This window comes from Prosopis cineraria, unplaced genomic scaffold (genome assembly GCF_029017545.1).
Source record: "Prosopis cineraria cultivar Desert tree isolate PC_DT_omini unplaced genomic scaffold, ASM2901754v1 PC515, whole genome shotgun sequence".
Classification (NCBI taxonomy): Eukaryota; Viridiplantae; Streptophyta; class Magnoliopsida; order Fabales; family Fabaceae; genus Prosopis; species Prosopis cineraria.
Genome location: NW_026555840.1, coordinates 17,583 through 34,997, shown reverse-complemented (window position 1 = coordinate 34,997; position 17,415 = coordinate 17,583). Strand labels below are relative to the sequence as shown.

General features: G+C 31.0%; 1 protein-coding gene across 1 annotated transcript; it reads right to left on the bottom strand.

The window, feature by feature from the left end:
* Positions 1–2,732: 2,732 nt before the first annotated feature.
* Positions 2,733–7,509, bottom strand: LOC129297409 (putative disease resistance protein At4g19050). The gene is made up of 4 exons (XM_054935751.1): positions 7,315–7,509; positions 5,768–6,439; positions 4,092–4,467; positions 2,733–3,388 (listed from the first exon to the last, which is right to left on the bottom strand). The coding sequence occupies exons 1-4, from the start codon at positions 7,507–7,509 to the stop codon at positions 2,733–2,735; spliced, it is 1,899 nt and encodes a 632-aa protein (XP_054791726.1).
* Between the last annotated feature and the right edge of the window lie 9,906 nt (positions 7,510–17,415).

Genomic DNA, 17,415 nt, shown 5'->3' with positions numbered 1-17,415 from the left:
CTAGTTAAAGATGGTTGCAAGAAAAAAAAGTTTATGATATATTCTCACCTAAAAGTCCATGTGATTCTCATTTATCATTATGCTAGGCTTAACAAAATATTGAAGTTAGGCAAATAATGCATAACACAATATTCACTATGCACAATATAAGGTTCATTTATTCTCAACTAAAAGTTCATAAGATTCTACTTTATCAATAGGCTAGGCTTGACAAAATATACAAGTAAGCAAACAATGCACAACACAATATCCACTATGCACAACATAAGGTTCATATATTCTCAACTAAAAGTTCATACGATTCTACTTTATCAGTAGGCTAGGCTTAACAAAATGCACAAATAAGTAAACAATGCATAATACAATATCTACCATGCACAATATAAGGTTTATTTATTTTCAACTAAAAGTCTATAAGATTTTACTTTACCAATAGGCTAGACTTGACAAAATGCACAAGCAGGCAAACAATGCACAACACAATATCCACTATGCACAACATAAAGTTTATATATTCTCAACTAAAAGTTCATACGATTTTACTTTACCAGTAGGTTAGGCTTAACAAAATGTACAAATAGGCAAATAATGCATAATACAATATCCACTATGCATAATATAAGGTTCATTTATTCTCAACTAAAAGTTCACAAGATTCTACTTTATCAATAGGCTAGGCTTGATAAAATGCACAAGTAAGCAAGTAATGCATAACACAATATCCATTATGCATAACATAATGTTCATATATTCTCAACTAAAAGTCCATATGATTTTACTTTATCAGCAGACTAGTTTTAACAAAATGTACAAATAGGCAAACAATGCATAGCACATATCCACTATGCACAATATAAGGTTCATTTATTCTCAACTAAAAGTCTATAAGATTCTACTTTATCAGTAGGCTAGGCTTAATAAAAAGTTTTTCAAGTTTATGAACAATAAAAAGTTTGTATATAATATGATAAGGTCTATTTATTAATAACAAAATGTCCATCTATTTTACATAATTTGTGTGATTAAATTGAACATTTGAAAAAGTTTCTCAAGTTTATGAAGAATAAAAGGTCTGTATATAACATGAAAGTATTCATTTGCTAACAATACAATGTCTATATATTTACAATACAAGATTTGTCGATATGATACACATAAATATCCACACAAGTTAATTGTAAAGTTTACACAATGTAAACTCCATAAATAACAACATAAATTTCATAAACAACATCTACACCAGAACATGTATATCAGTTATAGAAAAATATGTATCAGAAACAACAAAAAGTCTATAAATAATTTGTTTTCATTAAATGAACGTGAACGCATACATTATGATTAGATAAAACTGATGTAGCTCAAACTCTCTCTATATCCTTTTTTGACAAAATAAAATTGATAATGGCAAATGCAGTACTTGATCTATTCTTTCCACACTATGGCGGATCATTTCAAGAAGCTGGTTGGTGTGAGAGAAATGTAATCAGACGAATGCTTGATCGTCTTCTCCATACCCATTTGGATAAAAGTGGATCGTCCACTCATACCTATTGAATGAAAAAGTTCAAATGAGAGAAAGAAGGAAGAAGGAGGAAGGAGGAAGAAGAAGAGATGGAATAGAGAAACATGATGAGGAGGAAAATAAATTTGGTTATTGCATTAGTGTTGAAAAAGGAAGAGAGAAAAGGAAGAGGGAGGAAGAACATAGGAAGAAGAAGAAGAAATTTTCATTCAATAGCTGGTTATGGGAGGGACAAATTGGTCATTTCACTAGAAAATATAATTGCAAATGAGGCTTTTAGGCCCTCAAAATAATTTCAGAATCTCTTAGGTCTTATTTGCAAAATTCTTGCCTTTTAGAGCCTTTAGTGCCATTCCCCCTAAAAAAAAAAAAGCACCATGAGGGTATTATTTGCATAGTATCCACTACATCAATACTCATTCTTGTTATAATTGCTCCAAACATGAAAAAAAATACATTCCAACAAATTATTATGTATTTATATTTTATTTATCAAGGTCATTACAATATAGGTGTTAATTTAAACTTGATGAACGTTATAAAAATTGTACGCTAGTTATCACACATTGCAATCCCCATATACTTAATTACATTAAACAGAGCCTCACAGGTTTTATAAATAGCTCAGGCTTAATTACATATCACAATCATCTCCTCCTCCATGATAAAAACACCATCAATCTATTTATGTTACTATAATTTTAGTTCTATCATAATTACTATTTTAAAAAAATTAATTTTTTTACCAAACAATCCATCACCCCCTGGCCTCGTCATCACTCCAACACTGCGGTGGTGGCTACATCGTCCAACTGCACAAGTATAAGAAAATTACAATATCAAAATCATCAATTTATAATAAATTTTCAAAACAAAGAATGAGTCTCACGTGCGAAAAAATATATGCAGCATGCATGTGTAAACATTTCGTTTTCATACTATAGTTCCAAAACTTGTATATCTCTTTTTTTTTCCTCGAAGCCAGAACCAAAGTTACATATCAGCTCCATCTTTTTGAAAAGAATTAGGGTGACGAAGGATATGGTACATACAAAAGTTCAAAATAAATAAGAATTTTAATAGATGTGCAATTCCTATATTTCTGAGTCAGAACATCATGCAAGGAAAAAGAAAATAGGTTACCAAAAAAATAAAAAAAAAATAGGAATGATGTTATTATGTGAAATATGGGAAGGTGTGGATGGCATCAATATGCGTACTTCTTGTAGTAGTGCTTAGAGGCAGTGCTTTGAAGAGCAGCGAGTGTGGTTTCAGAGAACATGGGGCAATCCGCAACTTCAAGAAATTGCAGCTTTGAAAGTTGGTTTTTGTAGAACCCTTCCTCTTGGATTTCAACTTCACAATTAAAAAGTCTCTCTACCTGAAAGCACTCTTTTATTATCAGAGTTTCCAACTGTCGAAGATGTTGAGTAGAGGGCAGAGAGGGGAAGAGCCACTTCAACTTTCTGCATTTAATGGCATAAAGCCAATGAAGTAGTGGGAAGCAGAAGGAAGAAGAGGAAGCATTTGGAAAGTGAGGCTCTGATGACATTATTTCCTCCAACTCTTCACATTCATCAATGTATAGATGCCACAAACATGGTAGGCTTTTGATGACAGTGCTGGGGAAGATACACTTCAATTTCTTGCTTCCATTCACATGTAACTCTGAAAGATTTTGGAAGCTAATGAGAGTGGGACCCTCCCATACACACAAGAAGTTACCTGAATCCCTCAAACTCAATCTTTCTTCTCTTGAGATCATCAAGACTATCCCTTTTTCTTCATTCTGATATAATTGTTTTTCTACATCTGCTATAGTTTGTAAATCTGAATTTTTTGTCGAAGCTTGGGGAACTGCAACTTCAATAAAGAAAAATAAATAATTTATTCATATCAATGAAATTTAATACTTACAGTTTTCATTTATACTTGGATTTAATAAATGAAAAACTAAATATATTGAAAATAGAAATTCAAGAACATCGAGCAAATTTTATATATACATATATTCAAATGCATGTTTATATCAATGTATGATTACATGGCAAACAAAGATCAACTTATGATTTTGTCTTACTGTAAATAACTTTTTATCAAAATAATTTGTGAATGATAGACCGTGCACTGCACACAATTGTTCTTTCCTTGTCAATATTTTGATATAGTTCTACATGAAAGTTTAGGATACTGAATTCTCATGGGTGAATATTTGAGGGCCAAAGATGCCCTTTAACCATTTATATATATATATATATATATGTAGTTGCAGCTAGAAAAATGATGTATATGATTCTAATCTATATATTATTCTATTTCATTTTAAAGATTCTAATCGACATCATATAAAATATTTATTCGCACCAATATTGTTCCCATTTGTTGAAGAGTCAATCCCAAACTTGAATCAAGAAATTTTGGGCAATTCCATATGCTGATGTCGCTCAGTTGCACCTGAATTTGCATTCCTTGACAAACACTGATGAGATTTGGCAAATTCTCAAGCTTGATCTTCCTTAAGCTTGAAAGCACAATTTTTTCATCATAGTTGGATCATCTTCATTACCATATCCAAAAATCACCTCCAAATCCTCACAATCAGATAAGGTTAGGGAACTCAATTTGGGAAGGCTGTTATCAACAATGGTGCTCATTGAGAATAAAAACTTCGACTTTTTGCATTGAATCATTTCTAAGGAATGCAGATATTGGAAGCTCAAAACTTGTGTCGGAACATGACCTCCAAGCATTTGTTGTTCAGATCTCAAACATTCTAAGCCCATGGTTTCTTCTTGGTTGTCATCACCCATGACTTGAAACTCATGATCAACTCTAGAACTTTGAATATCAACTTCTCCAACATTTAGAATAGTGGGTGATAGATTGAGAGCTTCATTTCTATTTAATTGGCTTGTTTTCAACACATACTTTCTTACAAGCCCCTGCATATAACAAAGAGGTTAAAGTAGATGGGAAAGTATATATTATAAGTTCCGTCAAAAGATAAGCAAAAGAAAAAGAGATCAAATTGACCAATATCTTTGTATGCAAGGATATAACATGTGTCCTTAATTATATTTTGCGTATTTATTAAACTTAAATGTGGTTATTAAAACAAAGAAATATCTAATACATCGCACAGATGAAAGTTTTTCGCTCTCCAGCTTCTGTTGTTAGAACTTAGAACTATCATTGATGATGACTGTCACATAAAAATAATATTATAGGAACAATTCACGTTCATCGTAAAATAGTCCCTAATTGATAAACTCAACCTTTTGTATAGTAGGATGCAGAAAGAAACGAAAAATTATGTGAAATAGGAACATAAAAAAGAACTACATACAAAGAAATATCGTATTAACATATATGTATGTATGTCTGTATGTAGATATCCAGTGCATATGCATGTGAAGAGAATTATATATGGTAAGACTTATGGAGTTAGCTTTATATATTAATATTTATACTTTCTTCCAATCAAATTATGACAAGTAGATCTTAATATGTTAATAAAATTAATAATAAGAATTTATTATAGAATAAATAATTTATAAAAAATTCACATGTCTTGATTTTATTGAAAACAGCACATTAAATATATAGGGCTAAATATAGAAGTTTTTCCCAATTATATATAGATATATATATTGTATTATACTTTTTAAATTTTTTTAATAATAAAAAACGTAAAATAATATAAAAAGTGAAATCTCATGCATATATGTGTGTCCGTATATTGGTTTCAAGAAAAAAATAATCAAAAATATATAAAAATGTATATTTCAGTATATTTTCTTACATATTCCATAAATGAATTCAATATAAATTAAATGAATAAATTTTACTAAAAATATATGATGACTCATATTTTCATAGCATATAAAATAATAAAAAGTTGTTTTCAAATCTCAATTTCTTATTCACATCTCAATAATATACTCAACTTCGTTACTGATCTCTCTCTTCTCTTCTCTTTCTCAGAATCTCACCTTCATCTTTTTCCTCCCTCACAAGACTCTCCCTCACACACACATGCTGACTACAGTGATCTTTTTCTTATTCTCCCTTAGTGCTATCTATGAAGGGATGAGCCCCTCCCACCTATACAATGTGGGTCTGCCACTATATTCACCAAGCATAAATTGAATTAATATTGCAAAATAAAACATATATAGGCAAGTTTTGCAGCATGGAAAACGAAGCATTGAGAACTGCAAGTGTAGAATATTAATTACTTACCTCTTCTGTCCAATCAATGGCTGCACTTATCATTGGCATGAATTTTAGGCATTTACGAACATACACACTGCAAAACCCTGGGTGCAACTTAAACCCATGGTAGGAATTAACAAGTCTTGGAAGCTTGTCAAGTGTTATATAGTTCAAGTTTGGGAACACAATCTCCCTTTCACGGTCAATGTCATGATCTTCAATACTAGAGCATCTAAAAATTTCTTCCAGCTGAAAAGAATCTGATATAGTTAGAGCTCGTAGCTGTGGAAGTATTGTGGTCGCAGCATTGTTAATAGTGAAAGATAAAATGAATTTCAACTTGTTGCACTTTTTGATTTCCAATTTCTCCAATTTTGGCAGATAGGTTTCAGTTGTGGATAGATTATTCTCAATTCCTTCATTCCTTGAAAAAATTGATTCCAACTCCTCAAAATCAAATATGGTTACAGAAGTTAATTCTGGAAGACTTGGACAGAGATGAGCAAAGAAGAAAAATTTCAATCTTGAACATTTTTGCAAAGTTAATTTTTTAAGGTATTGAAATGTTGGAATTTGTTCTTCAACCCTAGTTTGATAGTGGAAAATGGACTCTAATCCATAGTTACGACGTTCAATCTTTTGGATAGCTGCCAATGGCTTGTATTCTTTCTCATTCCTCAATTGATGGCCCGTAAGTTCCTACAATTCCTTTGCAAAAGAGGAAGAAAGAAGAGAAGAGAAGAAAAATGAAAATCATTAACATATTTCCTAAAATATCATTAATCGGGATTTATTGAAAATTTATTGTCCATGTAATATTATTGAATATATACTTAGTCTATTAATTTTTAGGAAAATTAAACAATTAAAGAACGCAACCATATACACAAGAAAATGGAGTCCACATTGAAGTTAAGGAAAAATTATGATGATTGGCCCATAGGAGTGAATGTTCATTGTGGGCCGTAGAAATGATAAATAAATAGAATGACCAAATATCAAATAACAAAACATAATTTATCCTTGCATTGAAATATTTTGCAATGAGTGGAGTACGTACGGCGACAATTATGGCGCAAAATATTAAAGAATGTCAGGCGAGATGCAAAAGCACAATTGCTTATTTCTCTTGACAGTTTTATTTGGAGGGGATGTAAGCACAATTATTAAAAAACCTATCGATAGTTTAAGAAATAATGAAAATATCAATGTATGTCCATTGTTGACATTACTGCATTTTTATTTAAATAATATATGGAGCACTATTAACTCAGAAGCATAATGAGATTAAAATAAAATAAAATAAAATCACGTATGACATTAGGTATTTTCTAGACATGGAAATAGGAAGCTTTTAAAGAAAGCATATTCATGCATCATTTTATTATTTCATTTTTTATTTTAAATAACAAAATGGGAATAAATATCTACTAAGTAATTGAACTGCATCATCTCTTAATATGTATTCATATGAGCACTACTTGCTAGTTCACATATGCTAAAAAAAATTTACTGATGTGAACAAAGAATTTTTTTTTTTTTTTAAAAATTAGCATCGGAGAGCAAATGCATACCATATTTGGACAATTCTTCTGGTCTATTTTCTTCATAGATGGGAACCTGAGATGGTAGTTTTCTGAGCAAATTCCCACAAGATTTGGGAGTCTTTGTAGTGTGAGATATTCCAAAAGAGGAAGCACTATTTGAGTCTCAATTTGATTATACACAGCTTGTTCTACACCTCCATTTTCACCAAACACAAATTTCATATGAGGAGCATTACTTATGAATAGACTTTGCAATTGTACAAACCTTTAAACTGAAAAGATCATTGGGCATACAGATTTTAATTTGCCACAATCACGAATGGATATAGTTTTCAGTTTTAGGAATCTCAAACTCTCCCATGCATCACCACCTCCCTCTCCCTCAAATGCATGCTTCAATTCATGGCAGTCTTCTATTTGGAGCTCCTCTAGGGATAATAGAATACAAGCAGCAGAGATAGGGAAGAGCGATATCAACATTGGACATTTGGAAATGTTAACAAACTTAAGATTTCTCAAGTTGCGATCAACAGGGAATATGTGGAGCAATTGAGGGCAATTGAATATACTTAGACTTTCTAGCTTTTGGAACATGCTAACAAGAGAAGGACCATGACATAGTTGTTTTAGATTAAACATATCCCTTAGTTTCAATTCAACTCATCCAATTTTGGGACAACCATATCTTCTTGAAGAGTAGTTTCATCAATGATGCATTCTATCTCCGAACAACATTGAAGATGGAGTTTAGTTAACTTATTCATGCCTCCTATATCTTGAACCATATCAGGAATGAAACTTTTGCAGCCTCCCTGGAGCTCATAAAATTGAATTGCAGTAGCTTTTTGTACTAGATCCTTGATTATTACACCTAACAGAGAGATATTTAGATGATGCAAGCGTAAAGATCTTGTGCCTTTGTTCCAAAATTGAAAGTCTTTGCCAAAACGATGACCCATTATTTCTAACTTGTACCTTCTCAATTTTGTCAAACCAGTGGTATGCACAAAGTATTTATAACAACTTGCATTTTTTGGATGTAGAAAATGTGGATAAACATACAACTCCTCTAGTTGTGAACACCTTTCTATTATTTCATAACAACACTCAATTATTGTACACATAGATAAGTCTAGCAACTTTAGCTTATTTAACTTTTCAATTCCACTTGGTAGTTTTTCAAATGTACTACCATGCAAGTCAAGAATTTCAAGTCTTGTAAGGCTTACCACATAAGAGATGTCACCTAAATCCCAATTTTGCAACCTCAGAGTTTGAAGATTACGCAATTGCTGGATTGATTCAGGCTTTACCCTCAACAAGAGATCATTTGAATGATATTCATTAATAATAGCCACAATCTTGAGTCTTTTTACACCTTCAAATGATGCATGTGATAAATCCAAGGTTTTTCTTGAATCTAACAATAGAATCTCGAGCTTTGGAGCATCCAATTAAGAAGGGAATTCAAGTAGTTCATTAGTGTGATGCCATGAAGTTACTGCATAGTAATCTTTTACCGCTTCACCATCAAGAAATTCATTTATCTCTTTTGCATAGTTTACATTAATGACATGATCCTCTTTATTAGATGCTATCAATAAAATTGTTTCCTGAACCAAGTCATGCATTATCACATACTCTTGTGATTCGAGGTTTGAAGAGTGCATCAATAGTGAGGAGTCAATGAGATTATTTATTATTACTCTAACTTGGTTCCTTGCTATTTCGAATGAGCCTCCATCTTCAGCGAGGCCCAACCCTACTCCATATCTAAAAAGATCTTCAATGGAAATGTTATGGTCTTCAGGAAACATAGCACATAATGACAACAACAACTTAGCTTTTGACGATTTCAAATAATTATAGCTTAATTCTAGGCAAGCATAAGCTGTACTCGCACCATCATCCTCATCTATTAGTTTTGAATGCCTCAACTGGTGCAACGCAACATTCATCTCATCAGGTCCTTGTCCTTTCAAGGATGCCCCTATTGCCACAATTGCAATAGGTAGTCCTTTGCATTCCTTAGCAACTTCATGTGCCACAACTTCCTTAGCATTGTCATCTACTTTAGCATGAGTCTTAAACAAAGTCCAAGATTCTTCAACTGTTAACAAATCCAGTGGAATCATTAGGTAATCCACCAATGGACAATCAATCCTTAGACTTCTATGGCGTGTGGTTAGGAGAACTTTGCACCTTTTTGGATGATTTCTCGTAAGGGATTTCTAATATTCTCAAGATTCAAATTATCCCATACATCATCCAATATAATCAAAATCCATTCCTCTAAATTTTTTTAATCGCATAGCAATTCTACTTGCCCTTCCCTCTTCAGATTTTTCTTCTAGACAGAGTCCTAAGAAGTCAGCAATTTGATCTTGAATGTTTTTGACATTCAGTGTTTGAGAAATTCTCACAAACACAAAGCGATCAATCAACTTTAATTCTTTTGCTTTCATTCCCACATCCTTTGCCAAGGTGGTTTTCCCTGAACCACCCATGCCCCACAACCCTATTATAGAGTTGCCATCATCTTTCAATGCCCCCAACAGTTGGTTGAAAGCCCTATTTGTAGAGTTGAAGAACATGAGACTTTGACAAAAGTTAAGCTCAACAGTAACACGATGGGAAATTGGATTCAAGTGCTCACTCTTTGTATTTAGCTCTATCATCATCTGGGTTGTCTTGGCCAACTTTTCGCAGAGACAATATTTCCTCCATGTAGGACACCACTTTCGAAGGCAGCTATTGTTGGCCCTTAGTTCTTCCTCCAAATGCTCCAGCTCTGCTATGAGGCTTTTCACGTCATTCATCCACTTGTTAACCTCGCCATCAATTTTGTCAATCCTGTTGATAGCCTCTTGAACATGTTCTTGCACCCTCCCTTGTGTGAATATGAGCTGCTCCTTTATAATCTCAACATTTTTGGTGATTTTGCTAACACAACAAATATTGCAGCTGCTGTAAAGTTGGATGCACCAAATATTCAGCAAGTTTTGCTGTTACCGACAATCCCACCTCTGCCATTTAATTAATAGCAACCTGAAAAGAGAGCTTTGCATTCATCATCATCAAATGATCAACTCAAAATTTCACTTTGAAGAACTAAGGCATAATTTAATACTTAATCAAAATGAAAATTAAAGCATTATTTTTTTGCCCTATCTTTCATACATAATTAAGAAAGATGAATTGTTCTTGTACAACTTTCTTGCTTTGACATCTGATTTTTTGCCCCAGCCTTGTTTAGAGATTAGAGTAACTTTATTTAGAGTGTTTTTCTAGCAGATTGATGCAAAGGTGACGTAAAGAAGAAAAATGTAGTCTGCAAATCACAGCATCAATTATTAGCAACTAATAAGGTACTCATACTTTAGAAATGGAGAGCGATCACAGATACATGTATGAAAAAACAAATAGAAAAATGGTGGGAAAAAGACAGAAAAAGAAAAATCTGAAAGAATAAAGTGGGCAAAAAATGGATTATTCTGATTCATTCAGGAGAGGGATATTGCTTCATAGCTCATACCAGTGATGAACTTCCAGTTGCAGATTTTGAAGGGTGAGAATAACAGAATTGAACTGCGCGCGATGACCAGATTTCGCAGGAGAGAACTTGGAAACTGGGAGTGAGAGTAGGTAGGTAAGATGTTTGTGGCTTTGGCGATCAGTAAGTGTTGTCCATTTTCCATTTCCTTGGACCCCAAAACACGCTGTCTTTATTCAATAATTCAAAAGTAAAAAACTCAATCTTATCATTCAAAAGTGACAGTATTTGAAATTGAAATTTCAGTTTTTGTTTTATGTTAACTTTGTGCAACGTATTACAAAAGGAAAATTAATCCACAAATTAAAACTCTTATAATTTTTCTCAATTTTAAATTAAGTTTTTATAATTTATTTTGTTTAAATTGATAGTATGATCCATTAAATATATTAATCCTTAAAAATTAAAATCATGATAATTCCAATGACTATGATGTTTTCCTCGCCGTTTTTTATTTTTATCCGAACTCTTTCGTTTTTATTGAATTTCGCAAACCGTACTTGTATTGTAATAGGAATATTGGAGGTAGTGTTTTACTTTTCCAACCCTAATCAATTAGCGTAAGAAGATCGGAAGTTGCCATCTTATCTCTTTGGGACTGAAATCATGTGACTCTATTATTTTGAGAAATTATTTGAATATTTTTAAATTAATTTTAATAAGAAGCATTTTTTTTATCGTAACCAGTTACAAGTAACGAAATCTTTCGAATGGATTATAATTCTACCATCTTTCCTCCCTATTGTCTTTCCTTCCTTTTCTTAATTTCTAATCACAAGATTAATATTTGGACAGTTCAGATTTGATATCCTATTAAATATTTCTTTTTATTTTATTTTAGTTCACTTTTAAACATCAAATTAAATTTTAGTTATTTAATTTAGATTTGATTATTTTATATTTTTATAATTTAACCTTTTAATAACAATTTTACAGGAGATCAAATATAATCATCCAATTCATGATCCGATGATCAGAAAAGAAAAATGCAAGGAGAAGAAGAAGAAGGGAATCTTGGCATTAGTGTAGGTGGCCATGGATTAATGAATTGTCGTGCGCTAGGAGTTGCCTTATCTATCTGAACATGGTCACGAATTTACAAGAGAAAACAGCAAGAGGGTGGTTGGTTTATTTAACATTTTTAACAAATTAAAGGACAAATAGCAAATGTTCCTTCCAATTCTATTTATAAAATATTTTTTAATTGAATCATGTAGATTAACAACATTGGTTTGAGTCTTATTCCTTTTTTTAAAAAAAAAAATTCTATCGAAATTCCAAAATACCCTTAATTAATTAAAATTAATAACTTTACCTGTAAATGTTAAAGTCATATATGCCATCCAAAAGCTTAATGTTGTTCTCCCTCCTCTAGTCTCTTGATTCTCTTTCTCTGTTCTTCTTTTTAAAAATAAAAAAATAAAAAGGATCAATATATTAAAAAAAAAGAAGGTTAAAGTAGAGTAGTCAAAAAGCATAAGCTTAATTTTTATTACGTGTGAGAGAAGCTTAATTCAGCTTAATTTAGTTATGAATTATTCTTTCTAATTTTTGGCATTGGATGCTCCATTTTTAAAAGTTGATAGTTTATTTTGCATCACTTGATAGTTTAGGCTATCAAATGCTGTTAGAAAAATAATACATAACCAAATTTGCATATTTACCCTTTAAACTTGTAGGACTTAACTATCGTTCTTTCAAGTAAAAATGACAGAAAGTAGAAGTTAATTTAACATTTATAACTTTCACTCTCCTTGTTCTATATCTTTCCTCTTGGAAGGGCTATGTCAGGAGCATATTTTTTTTTTTTAAAAAAATTGACTCAATTATATTATTCTTCATGATGGATCAGCCTTCTCTTTTTGAAAAGGAAAATATTTCTTGACCAATTCAAGCACAGACCAATTGCCAATAAATGGCGGTGAAATTAAACTGCTCCTGGAAACTAACCTAGTTTATACTTCGAACTACATAAGATGTACGTAATCTACAGTGTAAGGTTGTTAGCATTCTGATCACTAACCCATTTTGATTGAAATATCAAGTATAGTAGTGTGAATTCGCAGAAATAGATTCCCAATTTCATACCAAAATATCAAGTACGTGATGACAATGACAATCGTAAAGATAAGAAAAAAGTAAAATATACATTTAGTCCTTTAATTTTACACAATATTTCAATCTTTTAATTTTATAAAGTGTCTTTTTAGTTTTCTAACCCTAACACTGTTAGTTTTATCCTAATAAATTTTTACATTGAACTTTCAAATATTGCCAAAAGGATAAACATAATTTTTTGGTCTTTGTATTTTACTTGTATTTTGCTTTCAGTCCCTATACTTTTTTTTTGTATTTTAGGTCTTTACACTTTTGTTTTTCATTATTTTTGATCCTTTTGGGAGCAAAGTATAGGGACTTTGGAAACAAAAGTGTAGGAACATAAAACACCCAAAAAAAGTACAGGGACTAAAAACAAAATGCGAGTAAAGTATAGGGACCAAAAGTTATGTTTACCCTTGACAAAATATTTTTAAATGTTGACATATTAAGTTTAATTTGTTTAGGCTAAAATATACTTTTAATCCTATGACTTTGTATAAAGTTTTAATTTGGTCTTTCATTTTATAAAGTATCTTTTTAGTCTTTTAATCATAACATTTTTAGTTTCAAGTTATTATTTTTTGTATATTGAGTTTCATTATTAATCACACTACCATTAATGTGCCTTAAACAAATGCAAGTCTCTATTTTTTTTTTTGGACAAAAATGCAAGTCTCTATTGTTTTATTTACGATTTCACATGGGTTGATCCGGACTTATAAACTAGTTCATATACAAAAGCATAAAAAACCAGAAACTTACAAATATCTCGTCAATAATTCAACAACCACTAATCAATAATTCAAAAATGAATAAATTCGGATGAGGTTCAGATGGTCTAACTAAACCTAATTTATGTTAGGAGAAAATTATATCGTCTTTCCTCTTCCATCACTTTCTCTCTACTTTCCATCCCAACTCATAGATTAAATTTTGAAGAGTTAATATTTAATATTTTATAAAGCCATTATTATAGCCTTAAATAAAAAATAAATAAATTTAAACTGTTAAAATTTGATATTAACGGTTTAAACTTGCATTGAAAAAATAAAAATAAAAAATCCTTACCCATATAAGAATCTTTGGTTATAAATTATTTAGATAAAATTTAAACAATTTAAATTTATTTATTTATTTATATTTATGTAATATTATAAAATTAATGTATAGAAGATTGAATCTCAAACGTTTACAATTTTGATCCAATGTTGAGAATACAGAATCATCCTGTTTATATCAAGTATGGCTAATTTCCTGTTCAATTCTATTCATCAGCAAATTCATTTTAAAATCAATAACAAAATCGCAGAAATTTGTTTAGTGAAAGTCTGAAGAATGCTTTTAATAGATCTCATTTGTTACATTTTTTTAATCAAAATGTAAAATCAATTTGTTCTCTGCAAATATGAAACTCAGTTCATAAGCCACAATATTCAGAGGTGTTTGTGAGTGTGTTCAATTGCCCAATTTAGATTCAGTGCATTACTTTAGGAATTTGGAGCCATTTGGTCCTTTAAATTTAATCTAGATGGCCCTAATCTTGTTATCCTTCTTGTATATATTTTTAATTGTAAACAATTACTTCCATAATTTAAAACTTTAATAAAAAATCTAAATTATTCAAATTAGATCTTCTACATAGTCTAGATAAGACATGCATAGGATCCATATTTCTGAAATGGTACAAGATTCATATGAATCTATCACCTAGCTAGCTAATCAAACAAGAAACTCATTGGCAAAGTAAATTGAACAAATCAATGCAATCATGTCTCTATAAAGAAAAACAAAATAGATGAGTTATATAAATTCAGTCTTTTTCAATAAATAAATTTAATAATTATCTATAAATATATCTCACCATCACTCATTTCTAGCATCCAACTATTAAAATGCATTGTTTTTATTTTGAACGCACCATAGATGAAGTAAAATTATCACTTTTTAAAAATCATTATTGTCTTGAATGGAGTCTTATGAGTGCAAACCATATTTAAGGATCTTCATTGTATCCTTAAAAAATTTTGCTATTAACCTAATTTGCATCTAGAGATTGGAATAGGTGAGAGGGAATTAAGCTTAAAGGAAAGTGCTATCCATACTCTTTAGAGAACCATTCCCACCAACAATATTAGACTTAATTTACTTATGTTACAAATGATTTCTTTGAAGGAGTTGACAACAAAGTATATGAAAAAGTTGGAAAGATTTAAAGGAGGAAACTTTCTAAGATAAGAAGAAAAGATGAAATTTCTTCTCACAACCATAAATGTCGCCTATGTACTTACCACTCCCAAGTCCCGGGAAAGAAAAGAAGAAACCCTGTCCAAAATCAAACACAGGTTGACGTGGTGAAACCGAGCAAAGGAAAGGAGTTGACAGTTTTGAGTTTTAAACAGGCGTTGGTTAGAGACAAGTGCATAGTATTAAAAACTAGGGGGAAACGTCAATAATAATGATTAATGAGAGGCATTTGTGTTTAATATTGTATGACCCTGGTTAGTACTTCTTAGTTGTGCATGTGCACATGAAAACGTTGTGGGCTGTTTTTGTGTTCAGATGCATGTTAAGATTGGGCATTGACTCGGTTGGATAATCAGAGGCACGGAGCCCACTTATTTTAATTTTTGTTATGCTGCGTGTATGTATTAATTTGTGGCCAAATCAAATAATAATTGGGCCGAAAAACTAAACATCGGGGTAACACATTGGAGGCAATTTAATTTTTCAATCACCAAATGGGTGTGGCACGAATCAAAAGCAGTCTAGGACTTTTAAACATCATTCCCAGATTTAATTTCTAAAATTGTATATGGAAAAACATTGCTTGAAAGATGATAATCAACCCCTTAAATAGCTTTTAGATTCCTTAAGAAATTAGTCTCATTGTTATCAGTTGTGAGGAAACTTGAGTAACAAAAACAAAAAAAAAAAAAAGAAAAAGAAAGAAAAAGAAAAAATCAATCATTTGAATTTTGATATTGTTATTATAGGCTTCTTGCCTGTTGGAACTTGGAACTTGATATGTTGTTGGCTTATGAAGCATAAAGTGTTGGGCATTTCATTATATGGATGTTAGTTAAATAGATTACTTTGGTTGCTGTTTGGAACCTGATTATTTCTTTAGAGAGTACAGACTCATAGTATTTGCAGGACTATATATCTCATTTCTGGTTGAAGACGATGTTGATTTTATTGCAGCTAATGTTACTACAGACAATGATGGACAGAGAAAAATTTATTAAAGGGGGCAAAATTTATACTAAATATGAATATTAATATTTTTGAAGAAAATATAATTATAAATATTAATTAAAATAATATATAAATAAATTATATGATATTAAGTTTAAAAATATATATTAATGTCATTTGCATGATAAATTTATTTTTATAATAAATATAAGAGTAAACAATGTTTTTAAATATTTGTGCTTGATAATTTTAAAGAGGGTGTGGGGCAATTAATTTTTTATGGGGGTAATTGTAATTTTAAAGGGGAGCAAGTGTAATTTTATATAAAACTTTAATAAAAATTTCATTTTTCCAATGGGGCACCATTACGGGCCTTCATAACACAATTAATCATTTAAATACCATTAAGTTAAGAGAATGACAAGATCCAGCAACCTCACCGATTTGCAACACGGTGCGTTTCTTGTTCATGCGATTGATGAATTCAGAAGCTTATTGTCCCTAGAATGACTCAAGCTCTTATTTGTTCCAAAAATTGGCAATCGCTGTCAACTTGTTGATAACCTTTGTGAATTTGACAATTTTGAAGAGACCAATGTTGGCCTACTCCATGTCGCAGGTAATGTTTTTAAAGTAATGAGTCTTTATTTTACTTAATTATTTCTTCAATGTGACTAATTCTTTATCTTTTCAGATGCTTTATGTCTAACTGATGGTGGTAGATGATGTTATGTGCATGGAAGTTTATTAAAGTAAAGATGGAGATGATATTATGATGCTGCAGCTGTTATTAGGTTTGATATATTTTGTTATGATTTAATTCAGTTAACAGTTATATGCTCTGTTAACATTGAACTATTGCACAAGTAATGGATATATCTTGATAATTTGGTATTGTTGTTGGCTTCTGGCCTGTTGGAACTTGGAACTTGAAATGTTGTTGGCTTGTTAATTATAAAGTGTTTGACATTTCATTATGGATGTTTGTTAAATAGATTACTTTGGTTGCTGTCTCTGGAAATTGATAATTGCAGGAATATATATCTTATTTAATTTCTGGTTGAAGATCATAACGATTTTGTTGCAGCGAGTTTTATTACAAATTTATAGGGGCCTTCGAGTTATTCCCCACTGTTGTTTTTTTCATGCTATTTTCAGGTTATTTTACTTTATATATTTATATTATTGTCTCACTGTTAGCTTCTAACTTCTACCAATTTGTGTTAAGAATTATGTAATCATGTTGTATAGTTTTGTTATTATTAGACCCAGAAAACGTA